This window comes from Salmo salar, chromosome ssa09, assembly GCF_905237065.1.
Source record: "Salmo salar chromosome ssa09, Ssal_v3.1, whole genome shotgun sequence".
Lineage (NCBI taxonomy): Eukaryota > Metazoa > Chordata > Actinopteri > Salmoniformes > Salmonidae > Salmo > Salmo salar.
Window position 1 is genome coordinate 37,203,045 of NC_059450.1, and position 16,122 is coordinate 37,219,166.

At 41.4% G+C, this 16,122-nt stretch overlaps 1 protein-coding gene across 1 annotated transcript in view; it reads right to left on the reverse strand.

The window, feature by feature from the left end:
- The window catches only part of rin3 (Ras and Rab interactor 3), a 29,004-nt gene extending 21,888 nt beyond the window's left edge, over positions 1 to 7,116 (reverse strand). Inside the window, exon 1 of the mRNA XM_014211312.2 lies at positions 6,570 to 7,116. Coding sequence (XP_014066787.1) covers positions 6,570 to 6,616 — 47 coding nt within the window. The 5' untranslated portion in view covers positions 6,617 to 7,116. The remainder of the gene's footprint in view (positions 1 to 6,569) is intronic.
- Between the last annotated feature and the right edge of the window lie 9,006 nt (positions 7,117 to 16,122).

Here is a 16,122-nt window from a genome sequence, read left to right on the forward strand (position 1 = left end):
CTATTCCATTTGCACAACAGCATGTGAAATTTATTGTCAATCAGTGTTGCTTCCTAAGTGGACAGTTTGATTTCACAGAAGTGTGATTGACTTGGAGTTACATTGTGTTGTTTAAGTGTTCCCTTTATTTTTTTGAGCAGTATATTTTCCAATGGGGCTATACATTTGGGTAAGGTTTTTTTCTCACTTGAGTAGCCTCATTTCACTGCCAAAAATAAAATGAAACCATCTAGTGTTCAGCGAAATAACAACACAATGTCAAATACAGGTAGCCTAGTCAAATAATTAACATCCAATCACATTAACCATTACTCTCTCGCGGGAAACCTTCACTCTTGCGCAGACATTTAGAAAAGAAACATGACGATTTGAAAAATAAGCCACGGGAGTTTTTTGAGCGAGAATAAAGACAACTTTCGAGTAGTAAGACGTATAAAAGCAACAGATACCATTAATAAGAAGGGGCTAGAAGCGTCTTATACAGTGAGCTACCGAGTGGCTAGGACAGGCAAGCCCCATACTATTGTGGAGGACTTAATTCTTCCTGATGCTGTGGATATGGCTGGGACAATGCTGGGGGAAAAGACCCAAAAAACCTTTCCCGACAATTCCTTCATCAAACAACGCTGTTTCACGACGCATCAGTGACATGGCAGGAGATGTTTTGAAACAATTACTGCTTCGCATACAAGCCAGTGATTTCTATGTGTTACAGCTGGATGAGTCAACAGACGTGGCAGGCCTGGCACAGCTCCTGGTACATGCGTGCAAGCAGTTTCTCCCGACGCCACTTGGGTACACTGCAGCATCCACCAAGAGGCTCTTGCTGCCAAGGGAATGCCTGACAGCTTGAAATACGTTTTGGACACTACAGTGAAAATGATTAACTTTGTTAAAGCAAGGCCCCTGAACTGTAATGTATTTAATTCATTATGCAATGATATTACTTTTATATTACTTTTTTTTACTTTTCGTCGTGACATTTTGGCCGCGCTTCCTACACTTGGAGTAGCTTACTGAACGCGCAAACAACAAGGAGGTATTTGGACATAAATTATGGACTTTATCGAACAAAACAACATTTATTGTGGACCTGGGATTCCTGGAAGTGCCTTCTGATGAAGATCATCAAAGGTAAGTGAATATTTCTAATGCTATTTATGATTTTAGATGACTCCAAAATGGCGGGTATCTGTATTGCTTGATGTCTTTTTCTGAGCACAGTACTCAGATTATTGCAAAGTGTGCTTTCCCCGTGAAGCTTTTTTGAAATCTGTCACAGCGGTTGCATAAAGGAGATGTTCATCTATAATTCTTTGAATAACAGTTTAATATTTTATCAACGTTTATGATGAGTATTTTTGTAAATTGTAGTGCTGATTCACCGACAGTATTGGAGGCAAAATATTTTCTGAACATCACGCGCCAATGTAAAATGCTGTTTTTGGATATAAATATCAACTTGATCGAACATAAAATGACTGTATTGTGTAACATGATGTCCTAGGAGTGTCATCTGATGAAGATCGTCAAAGGTTATTGCATAATTTTAGCTGGTTTTCTGGTTTTTGTGACGCCTGTCCTTGCTAGGAAAATGGCTGTGTGGTTTTTCTTGTGTTGGAACTGTCCTAACATAATCTAACTTCATGCTTTCGCCATAAAGCCTTTTTGAAATCGGACAATGTGGTTACATTAAGGAGACGTGTATCTTTAAAATGTTGTAAAATAGTCGTATGTTTGAGAACTTTGAATTATGACATTTGGTGGTTTTGAATTTGGCGCTCTGATTTTTCACTGGCTGTTGAATAGTGTGAACCGTGGGTGAAACGCTAGCGTCCCACCTCCCCAAGAGAGGTTTTAAGACTGAGACTCTCCAATACAGCCCAACATTGCAGAGTTATGTGCATCCTTTCAAGCACACCCTTCTCATTAACCTGTGGTGAGTTTTTCCCAATCTTTGATGAACAAATAAGGTTTTATATGTAAGATGGCTAAATAAAGAGCAAAATTATTGATTGTTATTATATTATTATTTGTGCCCTGGTCCTATAAGAGCTCTTTGTCACTTCCCACGAGCCGGGTTGTGACAACTTACACTCATTGTTATGTTTAATATATGTGTCGTACAGTGTGTGTGTGGCAGGCTTACAATGATGGCAAAAAACAACATTTGAGAGTGCCCTGACCCTGGTACTAGAGAGGGTACGCAGCTGGAGGTTGAATGTATTAAGGGGTACGGGAAGCTGTAAACGATCTGAGAGACAAGGCAAGGACCTTCTATACCATCAAAAGGAACATAACATTTGACATACCAATTAGGATCTGGCTAAAAATACTTGAATAATTTATAGAACCCATTGCCCTTTATGGTTGTGAGGTCTGGGGTCTGCTCACCAACCAACAATTCACAAAATGGGAAAACAATAAATTGAGACTGCATGCAGAATTCTGCTAAAATATCCCCTGTGTACAACGTAAAACACCAAATAATGCATGCAGAGCAGAATTAGGCCGATACTCATTAATGATCAAAATCCGGAAAAAAGCTGTTAAGTTCTAAAATCACCTAAAAGGAAGCGATTCCCAAACCTTCCATAACAAAGCCATTACCTACAGAGAGATGAACCTGGAGAAGAGTCCCCTAAGCAAGCTGGTCCTGGGGCTCTGTTCACAAACACAAACAGACCCCACAGAGCCCCAGGACAGCAACACAATTAGACCCAACCAAATCATGAGAAAACAAAAAGATAATTACTTGACATATTGGAAAGAAATAACAAAAAAAATGAGTAAAGTAGCATGCTATTTGACCCTAAACAGAGAGTACATGCTGGCAGAATAGTGGCACATTGGCACCACTGTGACTGACCCAAAATTATGGAAAGCTTTGACTATGTACAGATTGAGTGAGCATGGCCTTGCTATTGAAAGAGGCTGCCGTAGGCAGACCTGGCTCTCAAGAAAAGACAAGCTATGTGCACACTGCACACAAAATTAGCTGCACTTCCTAACCTTCTGCCAAATGTACGACCATATTAGAGACACATATTTCCCTCAGATTATACAGACCCACAAAGAATGGGTGAAATACCACAGTGTGCCATCACAGCAGCAATATTTCTGAGGAACAAACACAATTGTAAATACAACCCATATTTATGTTTACTTATTTTCTCTTTTGTACATCATTACAAAAGTGTATATACTGTATGTCACGTCCTGACCATAGAAAGCTGTTATTTTCTATGGTAGAGTAGGTCAGGGCGTGACAGGGGGGTTTTCTAGTTTAGTTTTTCTATGTTGCTATGTTCTAGTTTTGTATTTCTATGTTGGGTTTTGTTTGGGATGATCTCCAATTAGAGGCAACTGGTCCTCGTTGTCTCTAATTGGAGGTCATACCTAAGTAGGTGTTTTTCCCACCTGGGTTTGTGGGAGATTGTCTTTGAGTTAGTGTATGTTTCACCTCTGCGTCACGGTTTGTTGTTTTGTTATTCAGTTTATTTATATATATTGCATAGTTTCACAGTTCAATAAAAATGTGGAACGATAATCACGCTGCACTTTGGTCAGCTCCTTCCTACTACAACCGTGACAGAATCTCCCACCACCAAAGGACCAAGCAGCGTGCCCAGGAGAAACAGGAATGGACCTGGGAGGAGATATTGGACTGGAAAGGACCCTGGAGGCAGGCTGGGGAGTATCGCCGTCCTAAAGAGGAGATTGAGGCAGCGAAAGCGGAGCGGCGATATTACGAGGCACTATACCAACCACGAGGCAAGTGCGAGAGACAGCCCCCCCCCAAAAAAAAAATTGGGGGGGGCACACGGGGAGATTGGCAGAGTCAGGTTGGAGACCTGAGCCAACTCCCCGTGCTTAATGTGGGGAGTGAGTGACGAAGCAAGCACAGTGTTATGCGGTGATGCGCACTGTGTCGCCAGTGCGCATTCACAGCCCGGTGCGATCTGTGCCCATGCCCCGCATATGTCTAGCTAGGTTGAGCATCCAGCCAGGACGGGTTGTGCCAGCTCTACGCTCGAGATCTCCAGTGCGCCTCCACGGCCCAGTATATTCTGTGCCTGCCCACGTACCCGGCCTCCAGTGAGTCTATCCAGCCTGGTATGCCCTGTGCTTGCTCCTCGCACTTGCCCTGAGGTGCGTATTACCAGTCTGGCGCCACCTGTGCCAGCCCCACGCATCAGGCCTCCAGTGCGCCTGCCCAGTCCGGGGTGTCCTGTTCCTGCTTCCCGCACTCGCCCTGAGGTGCGTGTTACTAGTCTGGCGCCACCTGTGCCAGCCCCACGCATCAGGCCTTCAGTGCGCATTCCCAGTCCAGAGCTTCCGGCGACAGTTCCCAGTCCAGAGCTTCCGGCAACAGTTCCCAGTCCAGAGCTTCCGGCGACAGTTCCCAGTCCGGAACCTCCTGAGATGGCCTGCAGTCCGGAACCTCCTGAGACGGCCCGCAGTCCGGAACCTCCTGAGACGGCCCGCAGTCCGGAACCTCCTGAGACGGCCCGCAGTCCGGAACCTCCTGAGACGGCCCGCAGTCCAAAACCTCCAGCGGCAGTCCGCAGTCCAGAACCTCTGGTGATGATCCACGGTCCGGGTCCTTCGGCGACGATCCAGAGTCCGGTGACACAAAAGCGGAGGGATCAGCGGGCGGAGCGGGGGTTACGCCCCTAACCGGAGCCGCCTCCTCTGCTGGAGGATCCGCGGGATGAGAAGGTTCATGAAAAAGCTTGTAAACCATGACTCATGTGTAGGGCCATGTGTTTTGGATAACTATGTCACCTGACCTGGACCTCTATTTAAAGCCTTTTCAACAAACTGTCACCTTTTCTTTTTATGTCAGATGGACAGCACCATCCTCAGACAATTGATTTCATTTAGGTGTAATTCTCATTCCTGGAAAAGGCTTAAAATGAAGGTAAAAATCGAGGTCATGTGACGTGACATCCCAAAACACAGGGCCCTCCATCATATATGCCGGTCTCATTCCTTTCCAGTTTGGAACATTTTCCCCCATTCTCAGCAGATTCAGTTTATCTAAAAATCAATTTTCCTCTGAAGCTGCTTTCTCCTTGCTTTCATTTCTACCCAGTCCTGGCAGGGGGTTCACAACCCAATTTAAAATTTTCTGTGCAATAAAGCTTGGGGGTAAATGTATACTATTTACTCTGAAGACCAAGTCAATGGCCTCCCTGAGTTTGGAAGGTTGGGAGTTGGATCCGTGGCCGAGTCATACCAAAGACTGTAAAAATGGGACCTGGTGCATCCCTGTTTGGCACTCAGCAGTAGGGAGATAGATTGGGTGTAAGGCCCTGTGATAGATTAGCATCCAGAGGGTGTACATATACACTGAGTATACTAAACAGTAATATTACTTTCCTAATACTGAGTTGCAGTAAAGAAAAGGTGACAGTTTGTTGAAAAGGCCATTTTTTTGAAAAATCATTATGAAAGTGGGCATTTTCGGTCCTTTTTAGACACGTCTCTTGTAAGACCTCTGTAAACTGTACATGATACAGACTCCCTATAGTGTTCTCTCAAATATGGAGTATGGCTAGATTCTGAAATGCAATTATTCACATTAATTTATTCATAATAAAAAATATTGATATCTCAAAACTACTCTTTTTGATTTTGTTAATTTGAATAGATATTGTTCAGAACAATATAATCTACAAGTACATCAAATTTCCATAGTGGGCTCTCTGCTAATTCTGAAGGTATGATACATTTTAAGAGCACCAGCAATGCAGTGAATGGGAAAATGGATTCAAAGGAAACTCCCTCTGCTGTTGTGGGTGGTAGGTAGCCTAGTGGTTAGAGCATTGGACTATTAACCGAGAGGTTGCAAGATTGAATCCCTGAGCTGACAAGGTCAAAATCAGTTTTTCTGCCCCTGAACAAGGCAGTTAACCCACTGTTCCTAGGCTGTCACTGAAAATAAGCAATTGTTCTTAACTGACTTGCCTAGTTAAATAAAGGTGCAATAAACTTGCTGAATGTGCAATCCTAAAGGAGGGTGGGGATTGGTTAATGACCTTTAATGTCAATTTCTATGTATAGAATGTGTCATTAAAAGTACCAGAGAGCCCACTCTGGAAAGTTGACGTGTTTGAAGAGTAAATTGTTAAAAACTATATGTGTAAAAAATAAGCAAAATCAAAAAGGTTAATATGTTTTATGTTGAATGAAGGAACATGAAAATTATATTTCAGAATCTAGACATACTCCATATGTTAGAGCACACTATAAGGAGTATAATGGCTCCAAGACGTTGTCTGTATCATGTACGGTTGACAGATCATTGGGTCTTACAAGAGACGTGTCTAAAAAGGACCTAAAATGGCCACTTTTATAATGATTTTCTCAAAAATGGTTTGTGATACAAATGTAAAAACATTTAAAACATCCTTCCTCCCAATTAAGTTTCTATGTGAGAATTGTCATAACAATCTGAGATACAAAAATATTTTCTACTACCGCTGGCGTGGACCAGTTAGAGGCTCTAAGCCCATTCTAGATATTATATTTCTATGGTTGGAACAGAGTTTGATTCTTCATACCCAGTAGATGCTCCGGTCTCCTGAGAGAGAACAGCTGTTTTCATCATTCTGTCGTTCAGACTCCAAACTCTTTCCTAAAGTCCGTCTTCAAAGCAACCCCCTCCGTCAGTCACACACAACTCCACTGGAACAATCCATGTTGGTAGCCTGAGAACTCCTCCATGTCCTTGGATCTGTTCTCAATCTCCTTTTTCTATCTCACACTGTGTTCCTCTCTATCTTTATTTTTCACACTCTAGTTCCACAGTTTTCAAAAAGTTAGGTGACAGGAAAAGTATTCTCTCTCTCTGACTCTTTCTTTTCCCCTCCCCTCTTTCTGTGTGTCTTTACTTCCTGTCTCTGAGTGGCGTTGCTTTCAGGAAGAGGTAGACCAGTGTGGTCAGCCTGCCGCCCTCCTCTCCTCTCCTCCACTCCACTACCCCTTTCACACAGCTCGCCTTCAGGTCTGCCAAGATCACAGATCTCCTAAAAAAACGGTTCTAGTTCTAGACCCCCCCTCTCTTTCTCCTCTTCTTGTCCCGCTTCTCTTTCTCACACACACACTTGGTAGTTATTCTCTCTCTCGCTCTCACTCTCTCTCTCTCTCACACACACACTTGGTAGTTATTCTCTCTCTCTCTCTCTCTCACACACACACTTGGTAGTTATTCTCTCTCTCACACACACTTGGCAGTTCTTCTCTCTCTTTCACACACTTGGTAGGACTTCTCTCTCTCTCACACACACTTGGCAGTTCTTCTCACTTTCACACACTTGGTAGTACTTCTCTCTCTCACACACACTTGTTAGTTATTCTCTCTCTCTCTCTCTCTCTCTCTCTCTCTCTCTCTCTCTCTCTCTCTCTCTCTCTCTCTCTCTCTCTCTCTCTCTCTCTCTCTTTCAATTCAATTCAATTCAAGGGGCTTCATTGGCATGGGAAACATATGTTAACATTACCCAAGCAAGTGAAGTAGATAATATACAAAAGTGAAATAAACAATAAAATGAACAGTAAACATTACACTCACAGAAGAGTGTAAAGAATAAAGACATTTCAAATATCATATTATGTATATAGACAGTGTTGTAACGATGTGCAAATGGTTAAAGTACACAAGGGAAAATAAATAAACATAAATATGGGTTGTATTTACAATGGTGTTTGTTCTTCACTGGTTGCCCTTTTCTTGTGCAACAGGTCACAAATATTGCTGCTGTGAGGGCACATTGTGGTATTTCACCCAGTAGATATGGGAGTTTATCAAAATTGGGTTTGTTTTTCGAATTCTTTGTGGATCTGTGTAATCTGAGGGAAATATGTGTTTCTAATATGGTCGTACATTTGGCAGGAGGTTAGGAAGTGCATCTCAGTTTCCACCTCATTTTGTGGGCAGTGTGAACATAGCTTGTCTTCTCTCCAGGTCTGCCTATGGTGGCCATTCTCAATAGCAAGACTATGCTCACTGAGTCTGTATATAGTCAAAGCTTTCCATAAGTTTGGGTCAGTCACAGTGGTCAGGTATTCTGCCACTGTGTACTCTCTGTTTAGAGCCAAATAGTATTCTAGTTTGCTCAGTTTTTTTGTTAATTCTTTCCAATGTGTCAAGTAATTATCTTTTTGTTTTCTCATGATTTGGTTGGGTCTAATTGTGTTGCTGTCCTGGGGCTCTGTGAGGTCTGTTTGTGTTTGTGAACAGAGCCCCAGGACCAGCTTGCTTAGGGGACACTTCTCCAGGTTTATCTCTCCGTAGGTAATTGTTTTGTTATGGAAGGTTTGGGAATCCCTTTCTTTTAGGTGGTTGCAGAATTTAACGGCTCTTTTCTGGATTTTGATCATTAGCGGGTGCTCTGCCTGCATTATTTGTTGTTTTACGTTGTACACAGAGTATATTTTAGCAGAATTCTGCATTCAGTCTCAGTTTGGTGATTGTCCCATTTTGTGAATTGTTGGTTGGTGAGCGGACCCCAGACCTCACAACCGTATAGGGCAATGGGTTCTATAACTGATTCAAGTATTTTTCGTCAGAATTTTATGTTCCTTTCGATGTTGTAGAAGGTCCTTGCCTTGTCTCTCAGGTTGTTCACAGCTTTGTGAAAGTTACCTGTGGCGCTGATGTTTAGGCCGAGGTATGTACATTTTTTTGTGTGCTCTAGGGCAACTGTGTCTAGATGGAATTCTTATTCGTGGTCCTGGCAACTAGACCTTTTTTGGAACATCATTAATTTTGTCTTACTGTCTGTCTTACTTGTCTTGCTGCTGTAGGCCCTCCTTGGTTGGGGAGAGAAGCACCAGATCATCAGCAAACAGTAGACATTTGACTTCAGATTCTAGTAGGGTGAGGCCGGGTGCTGCACACCATTCTAGTACCCTCGCCAATTCATTGATATATATGTTGAAGAGGATGGGGCTTAAGCTACGTCCCTGTCTCACCCCACGGCCCTGTGGAAAGAAAGGTGTGTGTTTTTTTGCCAATTTTAACCACACACTTGTTGCTTGTGAACATGGATTTTATAATGTTGTATATTTTTCCCCCAACACCACTTTCCATCAATATAGTAGGCCCTCATGCCAAATTGTGTCAAACTTTTTGGAAATCAACATTGAGCTGTTTTCTGACGTGTTGTTGCTTCTTTTTCTGTAGTGTATTTCTGTATTGTTTTAGTGATTCACCATAGTCAAGGCGTTTGCTCAGGTTTTCTGGGTCTCTATTTTATTGGTTGGATAGGTTTCTCTATTTCTTTCTTAGGTTTTTGCATTCTTCATCAAACAATTTGTCATTGTTGTTAATCTTTCTTAGATTGTCTACTTGAAAAACAAATATTTTATATACTGTTTAGGTTTTCTACTGCCAAGTTTACACCTTCACTATTACAGTGAAACATTTTGTCCATGAAATTGTCTAGAAGGGATTGAATTTGTTGTTGCCTAATAGATTTTTTTGTAGATTTCCACATTTCTTAATATTATTCAGTTCCTTTGGCTTTGATGGCTCATGATTGGGCAAAGCTCTGTTCAAGTAGAATATGATTTTGGTGTGATCTGATAGGGGTGTCAGTCGACTGACTGTGAACGCTCCAAGAGACTCTGGGTTGAGGTCAGCGATAAAGTAGTCTACAGTACTACTGCCAAGAGATGAGCTGTAGGTGTACCTACCATTAGAGTCCCCTCGAAGCCTAACATTGACTATGTACATACCCAGCGTCCAACAGAGCTGCAGGAGTTGTGACATGTTTTTGTTGGTTATGTGGTTATAGTTTGTCTTGGGGGGAATATGGGGGAGGGAATGCTGTCACCTCCAGGTAGGTGTTTGTCCCTCTGTGTGCTGATGGTGTCAGGTTCTTGTCCAGTTCTGGTATTTAGGCCGCCACAGACTAGTACATGTCCCTGGGCCTGGAAATGGTTGATCTCCCCCTCTAGGATGGAGAAGCTGTCATTGTTAAAGTATGGGGATTTTATTGGGGGGATATAGGTAGCACACATGAAGACATTTTTCTCTGTTGAGGTAATTTCCTTATTCATTTCTAGCCAGATGTAAAATGTTCCTGTTTGGACTAATTTAATAGAGTGGGTTAGCTATATACCGAATTAGCATACCCCTGAGACGCTTCCGTGTTTCACCTGGTAGTTTGGTGGATGGGACTACCAGCTCTCTGTAACCTAGAGGGCAACCAGTGGGTCCGTCGCCTTTATACCATGTTTCTTGTAGGATGACAATGTCTATATTTCCAATTTATTTGATGAAGTCTGGGATCCTGCTCTTTAGGCCAAAGGCAGATGACCTCCAACCCTGTTATTATCCAGGATGAGATAGTAAAATCTTTGTGTTCCGTATTGTCTAGTGTTGTTCTCTCTCTCTCTCTCTCACACACACACACACACACACACACACACACACACACTTGGTAGTTCTCTCTCTCAAAAACTCTCAGTAGTTCTCTCTCTCTCTCTCTCTCACACACACACACACACATGGTAGTTCTCTCTGTCTCTCTCTCATGCACACGTAGTTCCTCAATGGTCACGTCTTCTTTTCTCTGGAAGGAGTGTGGAGACTAAAAATAAATTACATCTTGATCTGGGTTCATATGTAGAATAATGTGTGTTTTACAGTGTTACGTCTTGCTCTGGGTTCATATGTAGAATAATGTGTGTTTTAGCTGTTAACCTCCCTGGGCAAGGTGGGACGTTTGCGTCCCACCTAGTCAACAGCCAGTGGAATCGCATGGCGCGAAATACAAATACCTCATAAATGCTATTACTTCAATTTCTCAAACATATGACTATTTTACTCCATTTGAAAGATAAGACTCTCGTTAATCTAACCACACTGTCCGATTTCAAAAAGGCTTTACAGCGAAAGCAAAACATTAGATTATGTCAGGAGAGTACCCTGCCAAAAATAATCACACAGCCATTTTCAAAGCAAGCCTATATGTCACAAAAACCAAAACCACAGCTAAATGCAGCACTAACCTTTGATGATCTTCATCAGATGACACTCCTAGGACATTATGTTATACAATACATGCATGTTTTGTTCAATCAAGTTCATATTTATATCAAAAACCAGCTTTTTACATTAGCATGTGATGTTCAGAACTAGCATACCCACCGCAAACCTCCGGTGAATTTACTTAACCTGTTGGGGGTAGGGGGCAGTATTTACATGGCCGGATAAAAAACGTACCCGATTTAATCTGGTTATTACTACTGCCCAGAAACTAGAATATGCATATAATTATTGGCTTTGGATAGAAAACACCCTAAAGTTTCTAAAACAGTTTTTATGGTGTCTGTGAGTATAACAGAACTCATATGGCAGGCAAAAACCTGAGAAGATTCCTTACAGGAAGTGCCCTCTCTGACCATTCCTTGAGCTTCTTGTCTCTGTTTATTGAAGACTGAGGATCTTTGCTGTAACATGACACTTCCTACGGCTCCCATAGGCTCTCAGAACCCAGGAAAAAGCTGAACGATATCGAGGCAGCCCCTGGCTGAAACACATTATCGCCTTTGGCAAGTGGCCGATCAGAGGACAATGGGCTTAGGCGCGTGCACGAGTCGACCCCATGCATTATTTTCTTTCGTCTTTTTACCTAAACGCAGATTCCCGGTCGGAATATTATTGCTTTTTTTAATGAGAAAAATGGCATAAAAATTGATTTTAAACAGTGGTTGACATGCTTCGAAGTAAGGTAATGGAATATTTAGAATTTTTTTGTCACGAAATGCGTCGTGCTCGTCACCCTTCTTTACCATTCGGATAGTGTCTTGAACGCACGAACAAAACGCCGCTATTTGGATATAACTATGGATTATTTTGAACCAAACCAACATTTGTTATTGAAGTAGAAGTCCTGGGAGTGCATTCTGACGAAGAACACCAAAGGTAATAACATTTTTCTTATAGTAAATCGGACTTTGGTGAGTGCTAAACTTGCTGGGTGTCTAAATAGCTAGCCCTGTGATGCCGGGCTATCTACTGAGAATATTGCAAAATGTGCTTTCACCAAAAAGCTATTTTAAAATCGGACATATCGAGTGCATAGAGGAGTTCTGTATCTATAATTCTTAAAATAATTGTTGTGTTTTCTGTGAACGTTTATCGTGAGTAATTTAGTAAATTTTTAGTAAATTCACCGGAAGTTTGCGGGGGGTATGCTAGTTCTGAACGTCATATGCTAATCTAAAAAGTTGGTTTTTGATATAAATATGAACTTGATTGAACAAAACATGCATGTATTGTATAACATAATGTCCTATGGTTGTCATCTGATGAAGATCATCAAAGGTTAGTGCTGCATTTAGCTGTCTTCTGGGTTTATGTGACATTATATGCTAGCTTGAAAAATGGGTGTCTGATTATTTCTTGCTGGGTACTCTGCTGACATAATCTAATGTTTTGCTTTCGTTGTAAAGCCTTTTTGAAATCGGACAGTGTGGTTAGATTAGCGAGAGTCTTGTCTTTAAAATGGTGTAAAATAGTCATATGTTTGAGAAATTGAAGTAATAGCATTTCTAAGGTATTTGAATAACGCGCCACAGGATTCCACTGGCTGTTACGTAGGTGGGACGATTTTGTCCCGCCGACCCTAGAGAGGTTAATTACTCACGATTAACGTTCACAAAATTCATAACAATTATTTTAAGAATTATAGATACAGAACTCCTTTATGCAATCACGGTGTCAGATTTTAAAATAGCTTTTCGGCGAAAGCACATTTTGCAATATTCTGAGAAGATAGCCCGGCCATCACAGGTTGCTAATTTGACACCCACCAAGTTTGGCCCTCACCAAACTCAGATTTACTATAAGAAAAATTGTATTACCTTTGCTGTTCTTCGTCAGAATGCACTCCCAGGACTTCTACTTCAACAACAAATGTTGTTTTGGTTCGAAATAATCCATAGTTTATTCAAATAGCTCCGTTTTGTTCATGCGTTCAGGTAACTATCCGAAGGGTGACGCGCGAGCGCATTTCGTGACAAAACATTTCAAAATATTCCATTACCGTACTTCGAAGCATGTCAAACGCTGTTTAAAATCAATTTTAATGCGATTTTTCTCGTAAAATAGCGATAATATTCCAACCGGGCGACGTTGTATTCGTTCAAAGAGAGAAAGAAAAACGTGGAGAATTCACATGAACGCGCATCTCCAGTGTCACTGTTCTCAGCCGGACCACTCACAAAAACTCCTGCTGTTTTTCGCCCAGAGACTGCAGAGACGTCATTCCACTTTCTGGCGCCTTCTGAGAGCCAATGGAAGCCTTAGAAAATGTCACATTACAGCAGAGATGCTGTATTTTTGATAGAGATGCCAATGAAGGAGAACAAATTGTCAGACAGGGCACTTCCTGTATGGAATCTTCTCAGGTTTTGGCCTGCCATATGAGTTCTGTTAAACTCACAGACACCATTCAAACAGTTTTAGAAACTTTAGAGTGTTTTCTATCCAAATCTACTAATTATATGCATATTCTTGTTTCTGGGCAAGAGTAGTAACCAGTTTAAATCGGGTACGTTTTTTATCCAGCCGTGCAAATACTGCCCCCTAGCCCCAACAGGTTTTGACCTGCTCCCCATATAGTCCCTTTGGTGCTTAAACAGATCCAGATGCTGACCACCTTTACTCCCCCCCAAACCCAGACCCGGGGAATGTAGGGTACTATAGCATGTGGTCGGTTTCACTGCTGCTAGTGCACACTGCACAATGGCATTCTTAACCCCCCCCCTCAAACTGAATTGTTCCATTTTACTCTATTCGCTCCGTTTCACACCATAGTTCATTTTGGATGCAGGCTACCCAGTCTCCACTCTTCATCTCAATCCCTACTTCTCACCTGCCCATAGAAGTATTGTATTTGAATCTTCATAGAATAATTGTATGGAACTTTTTGGAGTTTCAGCCAGTGCAATTACTTTGGCTGTTTGAGTGAGCAGTCACTGAAAATCTAAACGACATCTGCACAAATGCTTTTCCTCTTTTTGTTTATCTAAAGCAACCGAGCGTAACAAAGCAGGTGCTTCCTGTTAGTGGAGTGTGTGACCCCTGCCGGGCAGTGGATTTGAGAGAGCGAGAGAGAGCGAGAGAGAGCGAGAAAGCGGGGACCTTGACTTTTGACACTCTTTATTGAGACATCCACACAGAAACAGAGAGACAAAGACAGAGAGAAAATGAGAGAAGGAAATATAGTGGGAAAGATAGGAAAGAGTGTGTGAGACATACTATACTTATTGTGTACATAGGTAGTAGGGGTGCTACAGCACCCCCTGAATTTAAAAAATATATATTATTTTAAAAAAACATTGGAGAACACAAAAGTAGATGACCAGCCTATGTACAATCATTTATATTAAGTGGTTTGTAAGGATGGTAAATTAATACTGCACAAAAAGTGGTTGTTTTCCATGTTATTGATCAAGACAAATATTACATTTGATGTGGATGTTTTGAGTCTTTGCCCATAACTTTGCACCTTTTTATGTAAATGTTTCAGTACAGCATTTTGATCTTTCTGGATTCCATTAGAATGAAAATCGGAAAGAAAGGGACAGGGCAACAACTCTTACAATAGTATTAGTGGACCTATATAGAAGTCTGTAGTGCAGGCAACAACAACAAAAAATGTAATTGTATAATTAAGAACAATATCTTGCAGGATTTAATAGTTGGAATTGTAAGAGTTGTTGCCCTGTCCCTTTCTTTCCGATTTTCATTCTAATGGAATCCAGAAAGATCAAAATGCTGTACTCAAACATTTACATAAAAAGGTGCAAAGTTATGGGCAAAGACTCAAAACATCCACATCAAATGTAATATTTGTCTTGATCAATAACATGGAAAACAACCACTTTTTGTGCAGTATTAATTTACCATCCTTACAAACCACTTAATATAAATGATTGTACATAGGCTGGTCATCTAGGTTTGTACCTGTAGTCTTTACAAAACAAGGCACAAAACAGTAATTGAGCACATTGAGACATCAGGTAGTTGGTGGTGATGTGATGTGATGTAATGATATGTGGTGATGTGATGTGGTGATGATGTGATGTGGTGATGATGTGATGATGGGAAGTGATGATGATGTGATGTGGTGATGTGATGTGATGATGTGGTGATGTGGTGAGATGATGTGATGATGAGATGATGATGTGATGTGATTATGAGATGATGTGATGTGATGATGTGGTGATGTGATGAGGTGATGTGATGATGAGATGATGTGATGAGATGATGAGATGTTGTGGTGATGTGATGATGAGATGATGTGGTGATGTGATGAGATGAGGTGGTGATGTGATGTGGTGATGTGATGATGAGATGAGGCGATGATGTTTTTGATGTGATGTGATGAGATGTGGTGATCTGATGATGTGGTGATGTGGTGATCTGATGATGTGGTGATGAGATGATGTGATGTGGTGGTGATGTGATGCAGTGATGTGATGATGAGATGTGGTGATGTGATGTGATCTGATGATGTGGTGATGTGATGATGAGATGTGATGTGGTGATCTGATGATGTGGTGATGTGATGAGATGATGTGGTGATGTGATGATGTGATGTGATGAGGTGGTGATGTGGTGATGTGATGCGGTGATGTGGTGATGTGGTGATCTGATGATGTGATGAGATGATGTGGTGATGTGGCTCAGTTGGTAGAGCATGATGCTTGCAACGCTAGTGTTGTGGGTTTGATTCCCACAGGTGACCAGTACAAAAAAGTGTGAATCATTTTGCACTCACTACTGTAAGCTGTTCTGGATAAGAGTGTCTACTAAAAAGTAATGAATATATCATTTCAGTTTTCACATAGAAATAAATTCTATTTGAAAAGTATTTCAAGAAAAACATATCAAGCAAGTATTTTTATATTCCACAGGTATTATCAGATTAACTGTTTTGTACAGATAATTGTCAGACTCAAGTTACAAATGCTGGTAAACACTCAAATACATTCAGTTTTAAATAATGCAGAAAAGGGCCTTAACTAGTCCTGTATTAGCAGACTGATATAAACTTCTTCAGCGTATCCCCCACCCCTTCTGCAAAAAAAATCACAGCA